At 44.9% G+C, this 13,413-nt stretch overlaps 1 protein-coding gene across 2 annotated transcripts in view; it reads left to right on the forward strand.

Annotated features, from left to right (window-relative positions):
- Positions 1-379: 379 nt before the first annotated feature.
- LOC147463128 (uncharacterized) overlaps positions 380-13,413 on the forward strand; it is a 38,900-nt gene continuing 25,866 nt past the window's right edge. The window contains exons 1-4 of one of the 2 annotated variants that reach the window (XM_086487421.1): positions 381-890; positions 1,638-2,314; positions 2,741-3,530; positions 3,648-4,037. In XM_086487421.1, coding sequence (XP_086343547.1) covers positions 612-890; positions 1,638-2,314; positions 2,741-3,530; positions 3,648-4,037 — 2,136 coding nt within the window. In that variant the 5' untranslated portion in view covers positions 381-611. Of the gene's footprint in view, positions 891-1,637; positions 2,315-2,740; positions 3,531-3,647; positions 4,038-13,413 lie in introns of both variants that reach the window. The other variant, XM_086487430.1, reaches the window with a different exon arrangement.

Below are 13,413 nucleotides of genomic sequence, written 5' to 3' on the forward strand. Positions count from 1 at the left end.
CTCCCCCTGTGTGTGGAGGGTACCAAAGTAGGCTTAGGGGGTGTTCAGACTGCACGGAAGGTAAGCAAGTTGTAGCAGCGTGATACTTGGTGGCTGAACCTTATTCATGCAATAGAAGCACATGTAGTTTCGGGGCTACTCAAAACGGGCGGCCTCCCCCCCTTGGAAGAAAAATAGTTTCCTATTGATCCCACTACCTTGGGACTGGCCCTTAAACTTGATTAGATGATACTGCTATTGTATTTCACTATGCTGATGCCTATGTGAACCCCGAGTCCCGACTCACCGTGAAATTTGAACAGACGTGGCCCCTCCAGGCCCAACATTTTTAGTCAGCCTCATCCAAATACGGTCTGCCCTTTGAAAATACCGAACCGTAAAGTAAATGCGCGCGCGCCTCGCTAGTACCTCTCTGCTGCGCAGCCTGCGCGCTCTCAGAGTCTCTCTCACTCTCTCTCTCTCTCTCTCTCTCATACACACAAACAGGCTCGCGGGCGCGTACACACACCAGTCGCTCCAGAGTCCACACACAGCATCATACGCGTGCAAACGGACACACCTTATCATCCCTCCAAGGCTAATCTTTTCGTTTTCTCTACTTTGAAGCAGACATGCATTCCGGAAACATGGCATCAGCTTCCATGTCTCAGTCGTCTCTTTTGAGCATCACAGACGACATGGTACGAATCTTTCAGAGCTTGATCACAACCCTTAGCGATCAATATGAAGCGGGGTTCAGTAGCCACAGCATCGGTGCGTGCATGTCTAATTTGGAGGCTTTGCGGCTCGCGTGTGCTGATTTGCACCAGAAGCTTGCAACGCTTTGGCCTTGTGAGAAACAATACGTAGCGGTCCTGGGCTCTACCGGTTGTGGCAAGTCGACTCTCTTGGTTAGTTCTGCTGAATATTTATTCATATCTTCTGTTTTCCATGCCTCTACATGATCAGCTATAGTCTTATGAGGACATTATTTGGCATTTACAATGGGCACCTTGGACTGGAATAAAGAAGTTAGTCCAATGGTCAGGGCCTGTCTCCACTTGGTGTGTCTTCTTGGCCGGGCCTCTTTGTACAGGCAAAACATTTGTCCTCTAAGAAAAGAAATGCATTGACCTGTTTTATCAAACATACTCCTCTCTACTTGCTTGTGGAATCTTCATAGGTTAAGGAATATAGGACTACTGGCATCGTCCTATGTAGCACAGCAAAGTCATTGCGAGGGCCTGCTGACATTTTCCCGGACTACTGGCATTGTCCTATGTAGCACAGAAAAAGTCATTGTGAGGGCCTCCCTCTTTTACTGCATGCCAGATCATGCCTATTATTAGGTGTTTTTTATGGTTGAATGGCAGAACTAATTGTGGAGACTTTCAATTTAGCTTGTATGATGTATATTTTAATCTGTGTGAATATTGCAATGTTGAGAGTCTTTCACATCTGGGTGCCTCAGACACTCTAATGTGCTCTTGCCGATTTTTATCAAGTGGCAATTTCTTTAATACCAATTAATGTGTCATGCATAAACATAGGTGAAAGACTGTTTGGATTTTATCTTCTTCATTCAATTTCATGTTATAATCTTTGCATATTTGCTAAGGATATGACACTTTCGGTTCCTTTCCGAATTATTTCTGCAGAATTTACTACTGTCAATGATGTGCCCATCTGGACGTACATATGCACAGGGCATAAGAGCAGATTCTGCTCGTGCAGTTTTACGTGACACGGCAAGGGTCCATGTTGTAAATGCAAGAAGTTGCTCTATTAGAGCTGAGATTGAAGATGACGATTCATGCAAAAATTCTGAAGTGTCTCCCAATGAAGCAGATTGTAGCAGTGATTGCGTTTCTGAGGACTTATTGGTGTCTGAGCGAGTTTCTTTTGAGGGGGTGCTAGGCATTTGTTGTGCCCAAGACAAGCCATCGTACATGAGCGAGCACATTCCACATTATGACAAACATCCATTTATTTTACGAAATGGACGAATGGGCGATGCTGGCACCACTAAAGTTACCTCTGTAGAGTATGGGCCAAAGTTTGTTGGTCACATTCGCTGGATGACAAGAAAGAAGATGCGAAAGAAGCTGCGAGATTTGAGGCAGACATTGGACAGTATTGGCGACTCTTCCCCGTTGCGAGAGCAGCTTTTGTTAGAGCTGAAGGAATTTTGGCACTTTGTGCGCCAACTCGTGAACTTTCCCTCCTCTACTGAAAGACCGACCGAAGAGCAGATCAATGTTGTGATTAATGATCTCGGGACTAAAAGAAAACTGCTTGACAAAGAAGAAAGGATTGAATGTGCTGTATCGAAAGGGTATGTAGCCACGTGGTTTACATGTGTGTCCACTTTATAGAAATGGTAGTAGAATTTTATCAGTAATGGGGGTGGTTGTTGATTACACTGTGGTACTCATTTCAAAGAGCCTTTGCCTGGAAATCCTAAAACAGCTTGTCGGAACCACACTTGTGAAAACATCAGGATCTACTGGTTGTCTTCTGATATCTCAGGGGGGTTGCATGATTGTTTTAGGACAGATCAAGTCAGTCTTGTTCTAGATTCTATTACTGACTTTTTGGGGACTACTCTTATATATCTAAGACTTGTAAGATTATCTTCAATCAGCTCATTTAAGGGCATTCAATTGTTTTATAACTAAGTGTCTTGTTTTCTTTGGCTCATAAAAGGTTTTAGTACATATTAATTTATTTCCTCAGCTTCTTTATCTGATAATACTTTCAGGTTCAATGTAGATCGTGTATTTGTAAGGGAAGGTATAAAAAAGAAGCTTGATCAGCAGCTTGGAAAACTTCTTGAGGATTTGAGAATAGAAGTTCCGGTTGCTAGTTTTGAAGGTGGTATAAGCTTTCTGGATGTCCCAGGCACCAACGATCCCAGGGTTCTGCATCAACGTGAAACAAGAGATGCCATTGATCGGACGTCATTGATTTTACTGGTGTTAGACAAGTCTGTGATGGATAATCAAACGCAAGCATCTTTAGCTGAAAGCCCTTTACTGGAGCGAATGCTGATGGATGTGACTGCTGGATGCAGTTTAGTTGTTGTTGGTATAGCAGAGAAAAACACCAACAAAGGGCAGTCTCCAACAGATGTAATAGCTGGATTTGATCCTAAGGGGAATGTACTGAAAACTTTAAAGAAGGTGTTTCAGAAAATTGCATCGAGGCTTTGCAAAAGCAAGCGTATTCAGAAAGAGCATGCATTGCAAAGAACAGAGGATCTTTTTACAAGCTTCATAACTGTCATTCCCGTTCTTCCTTTCCTATGTGCATCCCTTCATCTTAGCCCTTCTAACTCGGAACTGCACCGGACATTTTGTCAGTCTGAGGGCAAAGTTAGCTGCCCCCTGAGAATGAGCAAAGCGGAACTGAGAGAAAGGTGCATGGAAACCAACATACCTCATTTATTGGAAAAGGTGCATTCTGTTCGTGTGCCACCGACGGAGAAGGAGCTTTTAGACTTCATGGATTCTACTCTTAGTGGGTTGGGGCTATTAACAAATCAGACCATGGTATGTTTGATGATCCTTTTGAAGTGTGTAACACCTTTTAGCTAGGATTGGACATTTTTGCACGCTACAGTCTCTTTATGTTTTTGTGACGACTCTGAACTCGTCATTTGCTTGCAGGCTGATAATTCTTATGTTGAGTTTCTAGAAACTGAGGGAGCTCACGCTCTCAGTGTTTCTTCTGAAGACTTGTGTTTTGAAATTGAAGAAGTTGTTGTGAATATTGAAGATGCCCTATTGCAATCTGTGGATGAGTGCAAACTTGAACTGCACGACATAAATGAAATCTGTGAAACTGTGGGGGAAAATATACTGTCTCAACTGCAGACTGGACGCTTCTCATTGGGGCCATTTATTCTTCGTGGGTTTTGTCCAGAAGTCATGGGACAGAGGGCCAATAAGCTCATTTCTTCAGTTGACAAAGAATCCAAACGCATTACAGACCAGGCATATAAATATTTGTTTGGTTTACGGGGTGACGCAGCCCGACTTGATGCTGTTTTTGAGAAGGTACACTCCTAAAGCTGTATCTGCAGCAGGATCTCTTTTCTTTTCAGGATTTCTCTGTCATGTTTTAAATGTGGCAGAGTCTTCGGGCTCTCCAATTTAGGGGTAGGTTTTTTGTCATCCTTGACAATCAGGACTTGAGTACATTAGCCAGAATGGGCAAAAGTGCTGCTGGTGATTTCACTGCAGCAACCCCTCTGGGTCCCCTTTCCCAACAAGAAAAAAGTCATTTATGGGTATAAAGGTGATTCAAGTATAAGAAAAAAGAGTTTTTCATGTTTTCCCTGGTTACTTTCATGCCTTTTTACTAGTACAAGGACAAAAACAATGTGCCAAATTCCAAATTCACAACTACAGTCCGCTCCTGCTTATCTTGAACCTACTTCCTACAGATTAGACCAGCGTCTCTACTTTTGAGTTCTTATCCTGAGGATAGGCTGCATGTAAACATAGAGGCCGATGTGATTCCATACAGTCATGGGGCCGCACGTCCTCACGTGGACGGACACTCTACAAACAATCACATGATGGATTTTAGCCATAAGGCTCGAGAGGCTTTAATGTTAATTCAACAATGAGAAGTTTGCATCATTAACAAAGGTGTACCACGAGGAAAAGACAAAGTTGCTCTTGCACATGTTTTCCCTCAGCCATTACGTGGGCACCTTGCATTCAATAGCCCTCCCAATTCTGTACACCGCATGCGTTATTATTTTGGTATTAGCCTTATCTATGGAGCTTGTGGATCAGCCATCAGTTATTGTACTTCATGTGGATGATTGCTCATGCTTGTTTGCGAGTAGATACATGGGCTGGTAGTGCTGGTCATGATCCGCCGACTTGTACGTGATGTACTTTGCACATGGATGAAAGCATCCACTGCTGTTGTCTTTGGGTCTACCCTCGTGCTCATGGTTTGGCATGGAGTCTGCGTTTTGCTAGGGCAGGTATGTCTTCATATAGGCTTCAAGTCCCAGGGTGCAGTCTGTTAATTGCTTGTTCTCACCTTATGAGGGGCAAGGGGGTGACCCTATCTTTTTGTTAACAGATCTTGGTTATAGTGTCACTTGGAGGTGTATTTTCCTTGTTGCCTCCTCTAAATAAGAGAGATCAAGTATACATTTCTGAAAAAACATGAAGATTTGCTTGCAGTATAACGTCTTTAACTTTGTTTAATCACACCTTAGTGAAAATTTAACAAGGTTAACGTGAGAGATGGTGAGTGCCATGAGAATCTTTGTTTTACTGGCCTGTATTACTTTTTTTTTTTTTGCTTGTTTTTCCCAAAACCCTTGAAAAGGTGCAAGTGGACATTGCATGGCCAATGTGAAACGGTTGTAGCCAAACGGGTTTCTCACATCGGGAATCTAGGTTGGTCAGGTTGGATTGGTCGTGTCAGGTGTAGCGGAATTAAAATGGTGAAGATCTAGTTTTACGCTTCCACAAAATCCTTTCCTTCTTTCCTTGCGTTAGTGAATGCTTTGTACTTCAATGAATGTTCCTTTTATGTTCCCCTGAAGAGAGGAGTTGAGAGAATGCAATAGAGATGTGTAGAGGGAGAGAGAAAGAGAGAGAAGAAGAGCGACACCCGATGGGGTCCCAACCAACCCTCTCAAGGGCCCCCCACACCGTTATCGTTGTGGTATTTGCTTGAGATTGCGTAAATGGAATGTATACACAATGCAATACCTCAATGCAGACTCTAATGACTTGACGACGACAAATCACCGCGGTAACTCCTCGGGAAGAGGCACCTCCGGGGCTGATTTGATGCACCTTTGGATCCTTCACAATGTGGGATTGCGGTTGGCCACCAAGGGTAGATTTGGGGCTGATTTGCGCTCCTGATGTGAGAGGAATAAAGGGGCGAATGATGGCTGCAAAAACGCAGATCTACGATGAAAAACGCAGCAGATCTCTCGCGTAGAGCAGGGCTGAAGACGCAAATCTCGATGACGGCGATGATGGGCAGCAATGTGAGCACTCGATGCCGGCGAGGGAATGGCTGAGAGGAGGCTCAATGGGCTGCCGAAGCACCGGACTGCAACGGGAATAGGCAGCGTTAGCAGATCTCACACCGTTTGCGACGGATTGGGCTGAAAACTGAAAACTCTGGCTGATCTGCAGGGCTAAGGCTGGCGCAAGGGCTGAAACCTGCAAACGTTGGGACTTCTTGCCAAAAACGCCAGGGGCTGATTTGATGTGAAAACGCTAGGCTGATCTGTAGTCTCCTTGCGCTTGCTCAATCTTCTGCAACTTCCTTCTGCAACTTGTCTCCAAATGGGAGCTCTCCTGCTCCCTTTATAGGTGAGGCATAGTGTTAGGTGCAGCGGAATGAATGTTGTATTTTCTCAAGATTAGTGATCTTTATTGCTCAAGGTTCCTTTTAGTTCTTTGGGGAAAGAGAGCTTTCCGTCTTGTAGAGAGTGCTATGATCACGAACAAAGTGAGTGGATATTGTGCGTGCAAGTGAATGAGACTAAGAGGAGGAGAGAGAAGAGATACGACACCGAGAGGTTGTAAAACCCTCCTCCGAAGGCCCCACTCTCATCGGCGAGAGTGGTCTATTCTTTGATTGCACAGTTTCTTAGGGCTGAAAACTGATGGTCTTTACGGGCTGAATCTGCTACACTTTAGGTGAATAATGCCAGTCTTAATTTGCTGTTGAAATCCAAAAACGCCAGGGGCTGAAATTGGTCCTTCTGTCGCCGGGGTTTTGCAAATGCAAAAACGCTATGCTGATCTGCTGTGTCGTGATGACGCCGGGGCTGATCTGCTGTGCACAAATCGCCAAGGCTGATCTGATGCAAAAACGCTAGGTCTTCTGTGGAGAAAACGCCAGAGTAGTCGCGGGGGTTGGTCTTGCTGAGAAGTTACCTGTTGAGCAAGGTGCTCCTGCTGCCTCTTCTGCCAGAAAGTGCTAACTTGGGTTTGCTTATATATTAACTTAGCAAAATTGCCCTACCTACTTTTGTTGGAAAGTCATTAAAAAATAATAAGTGAAAATCCCAATAAATAGGAAAATAGGCTAAATGCACTGGAAAATTCCCTTAACTGATGCTAATGGATTGTGATGGGAATTCCGATGATCATGCTGTGTGCAACCGGAGGATATGCATCTATGCTAAGTGACTGGGCATGCACGGTCTACGAATAGACTCACAAAAGTGCCAGATCATTGCTAATCTAAACTTGATTGGACTGACTGAACCCTACTGTGGTGTAGCTTGTCCACGGACACATAGGGTTGGGATGTGTCACGTGACATCCCCTTCTTTTCAAAGTGAGGTACTGGTACCGAACTGTATGGCGTCGAGGGAGATCGCCAACAGCATCCGGAATCCTGGAAGGGACTCTTCGCCGGCCCACTCTGCTGTGTGGGTCCAGCGGTACTTGAACTTCATAAAGGTCTGCAAAGCTTGCTTCTTTGGGCCGCGCCAAAAGCGACTCAAAGTCTTCTGAATCTCCTTTCTTGCTTCAACTTCATCTCGAGTCCTACTTCTTTGGTCTTCAAGAATCTCCATGGCTGACAATTCCTGAAACCATCTCCAACACAAAACCATGAACATACCCATTCCATGTAAAGTGAAGGAAAAAAAATCTTGTCTTCTCTAAAGACTGTGCATGCAATGTAGATGAACAAATAGACGGAGTGACAACCCGTTCATCAAACACATGCAAACAATGAGATCGAATCTTTCGTGTTTGATCAAAATCAATCAACTGTGGCAAATCACAATGGAAATGCCCATGTTGGGTGCTCATACTAACATGTGCTCTTTCGGAAACTTTGTCATGCCAAGGAAGAGACATGGAATGTGACTTCCTGACATACAAACTTTTCGACTTTTCATGAAAATTCCGCATACATTCGTGCGCATCCATGAGAGAAACGTGCTCAACATACAATATGTCATGCCTAGGAAAAGGGATCACATAACGATGCTGACTAAAATACAGGAAACGATCACGAATGAAACACTCGAACCATGCGTGCGTATCAATCATGCGAACACATAATACTTCCTGTGAGGGTTCTTTGGACCAAGGCTCGAGAGCCAAGATCGGTTCTTTGGGATCTATTGAATCTTCTTGTGGGGGATCTGTGGACCTCGACTCGAAAGCCAAGATCGATTCTTCCTGAATGATCGAATCGTCCTGTGGGGGTTCTTTAGACCTTGACTCGAAAGCCAAGATCGGATCTTCGTGATTGATCGAATCTACAACGAGGTTAGCTTCGCTAGAAAAAACATCAACTAACACATCATCCTTGTGAACAATCACATTTTCTTCATGCAACTCATCATGCTTGTGAGAAATCACATCTTGATCATGCAAATCATCATGCTTGTGAGAAATCACATCTTGATCATGCAAATCATCATGCTTGTCATTGTCATCCAAATCATTGGCATCCAAATCATCATGCTTATCATTGTGCTTCAAATCATCATGCAAATCATTATCATTCAATTCATCATGCTTCTCATCATCATGCAAATCATTATCAATCAAATCATCATCATGCTTCACACAATCATGCAAATCCTGTGTCTCATGCTTTGGAAAAGAAGAAACGGAGAGTCTCCTTTTCCCGAATTTCGTGCATCGGTGCCGGCACTTGAGAAAAGAGTTGCAACAAGGCGGCTTTCCTTTCTTTGTACTCATGCTTTATGGCTGCCATTCTTTCTTCGTGTTCACGCTCTCTTTCTGCTTTGCTTTCTGCATTTCTTGCTTCTCGTTCTAACTTCTGTTTGAGAAAAAATTGCTGCAAAGCCTCCATAGGAGTTAGTGCAATCTTTGTCGTAGATGAAGGGTCGAAAAAACCTCCTGGTGGGGAAAATTCTTCTTCGCCTCTCTCATGCTCATCACTTCCAAGCGAAGTATCCATTTCGCTTCGAGTGATGATCCTCCTGCAATTGTGGGTTCTTGGGTTTTTAAGTCCACGAGGAACTTGGGTTCTTGGGGATCTTGGGTTCTTAAGTTCACGAGGAACTTGGGTTCTTGAGGTTCTTGAGGTCCTTGATTCGTGAGAATCTAGGGTTCTTGAGGTGTTCTTTCGCTTGCAAATCGCGTTGGAGAAGGATCTTCTCTTCACCCGAGTTCTACCCTTTTCTGCGGGCGCACCCCTTGGCGGCCTTGCGCTCACACCAAGGTTGCTTTTTCCCACCTCACGTCGATTGGCCGGCCGCTAAGTGCACGGTCCGCTCTCAATGAGTGAAAAGAGACACAAGGGGAGGCTGGACAAGCCTTTCTTTCTTGGGATTCCTGTCACTCTTCAACAAAACACGATTAGGAATCGCCACGCCCAAGCGAACTTGGGTTCGTGCGACCTCAACAAGCAAAAAAATTCTTGTGGTTCTTCCCTTGAGTAATGCAGAACACTTCCAAAGCTCTGATACCAATGTTAGGTGCAGCGGAATGAATGTTGTATTTTCTCAAGATTAGTGATCTTTATTGCTCAAGGTTCCTTTTAGTTCTTTAGGGAAAGAGAGAGCTTTCCGTCTTGTAGAGAGTGCTATGATCACGAACAAAGTGAGTGGATATTGTGCGTGCAAGTGAATGAGACTGAGAGAAGGAGAGAGAAGAGATACGACACCGAGAGGTTGTAAAACCCTCCTCCGAAGGCCCCACTCTCGTCGGCGAGAGTGGTCTATTCTTTGATTGCACAAAGGTGTACAATGCGTATGCAATGGACTATGCAACTTGGTCTATGTCGATGACGACGACAACGACGACGACGATGGTTGAAATCTGAGATCTTCTAATCGCTGAATTTCGGGACTGTTTCGGTGGCTGAAAATCACTGTTTTGGCTGCGTTTTCTTGGCTGAAAAATGAGGTTTGCGCTGAAAACTGATGGTCTTTACGGGCTGAATCTGCTACACTTTAGGTGAATAATGCCGGTCTTAATTTGCTGCTGAAATCCAAAAACGCCAGGGGCTGAAATTTGTCCTTCTGTCGTCGGGGTTCTGCAAATGCAAAAACGCTAGGCTGATTTGCTGTGTCGTGATGACGCCGGGGCTGATCTGCTGTGTACAAATCGCCAAGGCTGATCTGATGCAAAAACGCTAGGTCTTCTGTGGAGAAACGCCAGAGTAGTCGTGGGGGTTGGTCTTGCTGAGAAGTTGCCTGTTGAGCAAGGTGTTCCTGCAGCCTCTTCTGCGAGAAAGTGCTAACTTGGGTTTGCTTATATATTAACTTAGCAAAATTGCCCTACCTACTTTTGTTGGAAAGTCACTTAAAAATAATAAGTGAAAATCCAAATAAATAGGAAAATAGGCTAAATGCACTGGAAAATTCCCTTAACTGATGCTATTGGATTCTGATGGGAATTCCGATGATCATGCTGTGTGCAACCGGAGGATATGCATCTATGCTAAGTGACTGGGCATGCACGGTCTACGAATAGACTCACAAAAGTGCCAGATCACTGCTAATCTAAACTTGATTGGACTGACTGAACCCTGCTGTGGTGTAGCTTGTCCACGGACACATAGGGTTGGGATGTGACACATAGGCCTTATGAATTAATTTAGGTTGAGATAGGGAAACTGTCCACCAGGTTTTCCAACAAATAAATCATAAAAATGATTTATTAAAAATAAGTCAAAGGGGTCCAAATCTGGGTGCAACTGTCGCACATCTGCCCACCCGGGAATCCAATCGATGTGCGGTCTGGCACGTCGGATTCCTCTAACCTAGGAATACATGCTTGACATGCCAGATGCCCACCGTAGTGTAATAACATCTGCCAAAACGCGTATACGAACTATTTATGCAAGAGGGTTCCAAACTCGAAAACCTAATCTAATGGATTTGTTCGGACATGTAGGTCCTGCGAACAGGCTCACAAAATTGCCGATACTAATCCTCCTAGGATTCTAGACATCCCTATCTAAGAAGAAGGGGAAAACTGGCTTTGGAAGTCGATGAAGTATGTCCATGTGGCACACAGATCCATGTGCACGTGACATCCCCTCCTGCTTAAGGTGAGGTACGGGTACCGATTTGCATGGCCTCCTTGTATGAGGCTAGCAGATCCGGGTAATCGATGAAGAATTCCTCGTCCACCCATGCCGCTCATGTGTCCCTCGATCCTTGAATTTGAGGAAATATTGCTTTGCTTCTTTCTTATTGCCAAACGCAAATGGAAGCATTCGAAAACGCTTCGACTTGGTGACAACGATCTTCGGTGGTTCTTCTTTTGGATTGCTCTTGGAAGTCCACCCTTGTGGCGGCAACTTGACGGGTCCACGTTGGAAACGCGTTGTGCCTCCTTTGACCGTTGCTTGGGCTCCTCGACGTAGTTCTCTGTTTGCTTGGATACGAGAGATGAGAGGGAGAGAGGGAATACCGCTCTCGCCTCGAATGAGGACGGGCTGCGACACATTATCTTTGATGAGGAACGTGAGCTTCTCCCAATCGATAATGGGTTTGAACATGCGAAACCACTCAATACCCAAAATGATATCACATCTTGCAAGTTTAGAGACTACAAAACGACGAGTGAATTGGATTTGTTGAATGATCAACTTGACATTATCACATTCTTGAAAAATCGAAGCGTCCATGCCTTCAGAGAACCCCTGCACCGGGAAGGTGGGGATGGGAGAACTTTGAAGACGTGCACATTTCACAAGAGATTCACTGATGACATCTTGAGAACTTCCAGAATCAAACAATACAATGACCTTTTGACCACTAACATGTCCATAACATTTTATGAGTTTATCCTCTTCGAAAGTCCCCTCTTGCTTAGCTTCTTTCTCTACCACACTCATGGCATTCACCTGAGGGGTAGTGTCAGAAGTGGACGCAGTAGAGATTTCCTTTTTAGATTCTTTCTTAGGACTCTCTTGTTTCATGTGACCTACGATTGAACAATGGAAACACCTACGTTCTTTTGCATACAATGCTTGTTCTTCTCTACTTAATGAACCACCTAAAACCCCTTGGGCAATCTTTTCATCAGGTGTGAGTTGAGGCTTATCCAATTTTCCTTTACCCTTATTCTTAGATTTATTGCCCTTAGATTGAGATTGAGAGGTAGAAGTAGATTGAGAAGAATTTGGAGAGTTCTTTTTATTGTTGCCATTTCCATTAGAATTCTTGTCCTTTTCCTTAGACGAGTCAGGAGAGGAAGGAGTACCATTACTTGAGGCCATCTTAAGCTTACCCTTTTTGTGCTTCATCTCTTAGAGTTGAGCCAAGCGGATTGCTTCTTGCAATGTCTTTGGATCATCGGCCTCCACGTCAAACTTGATCGAGTGGTCCAATCCAAAGAGAAAAGCCTCTAACCTCTCCTCATCCGATTTTCGCAATTGTCCACCTAGTTGTGACACACGGTTAGCATACGACATCACCGGTTTACCTTGTTGAGACAAAGCCCGAAAATCCTCCTTCAAACGCTTCAAGTACTGTGGAGGGAGGAAGCGAGTCTCGAGATCCTCCGCGAACTCCTCCCAACTAAGCTCGAGAGGGGGAATGAGGTAGGACTCGGCATGGGCAGCCGCATGGGCCACCTCTTGCTTTTCCATCCATTCATCCTTCCAAGTGATGGCATCACACGTGAGATGCATGGAAGCCAAGAGAACCTTGTTATTTTCAGACTTTCTAACAACCGCAAAATAGGATGCAAATTGATGCAACCACGAGTAAATGACAATAGCATCCATCTTATCGTCATACTTACTGAACGTGATCTTCTCGGGAATTGGATCATTGGTCGTCCGTGTAGCAATGGTTGCCTCCGCGATGGTCTTGGCAAGCTTTTCATAATCGGGCTCCGAAGTTGGGGGATCGAATTGCACTGCCAAGGTGGTGATGAGAGCACGCATGGAATCCTTTTCTAGCCTACGAGCCTCGGCTTCGGCCGCCAATCGACGCTCCTCATGCTCCGCTGCTTCCACATGCTCTCGTCGCCGAGCTTCGTCTTGCCGCATCATCATCTCCATCATCATGCGCATCATAGCATCCATGGGATTTGATGGCGAAGGTGGAGGAGTTGGGGGAGGGCTTGGAGGATCCATAGGTGGCTCTTGCTCGCCTTCTTGGTTTGTGGAGGTATTCATACCGCCACGAGTCTTGACCGGATTTCTCCTCTTGGTTCAAGGAAGGTCGCAGACTAATCTTCGGGAGACTATCTACCCCCTCCTCGGCGCACCCCGCATGCAACACCCGGTATACAATTGGTTGCTATTTTCCGACGCTCAAGGCGCACGGCTCTACGCGCAATGACAGGCCTGTTGTTCCAAGAGTGGGAGGAGTATACACCGAAGGGTAGCCAACACAACCAAAAAACACAAGAGAGAAAAAAAACTTGTTGTGGATTTGCGGATTAGTGCAAAATCTTCAAAGCTCTGATACCAATGTCAGGT

The sequence above is a fragment of the Adiantum capillus-veneris genome, chromosome 2, assembly GCF_014529385.1.
Source record: "Adiantum capillus-veneris isolate H3 chromosome 2, ASM1452938v2, whole genome shotgun sequence".
NCBI lineage: Eukaryota > Viridiplantae > Streptophyta > Polypodiopsida > Polypodiales > Pteridaceae > Adiantum > Adiantum capillus-veneris.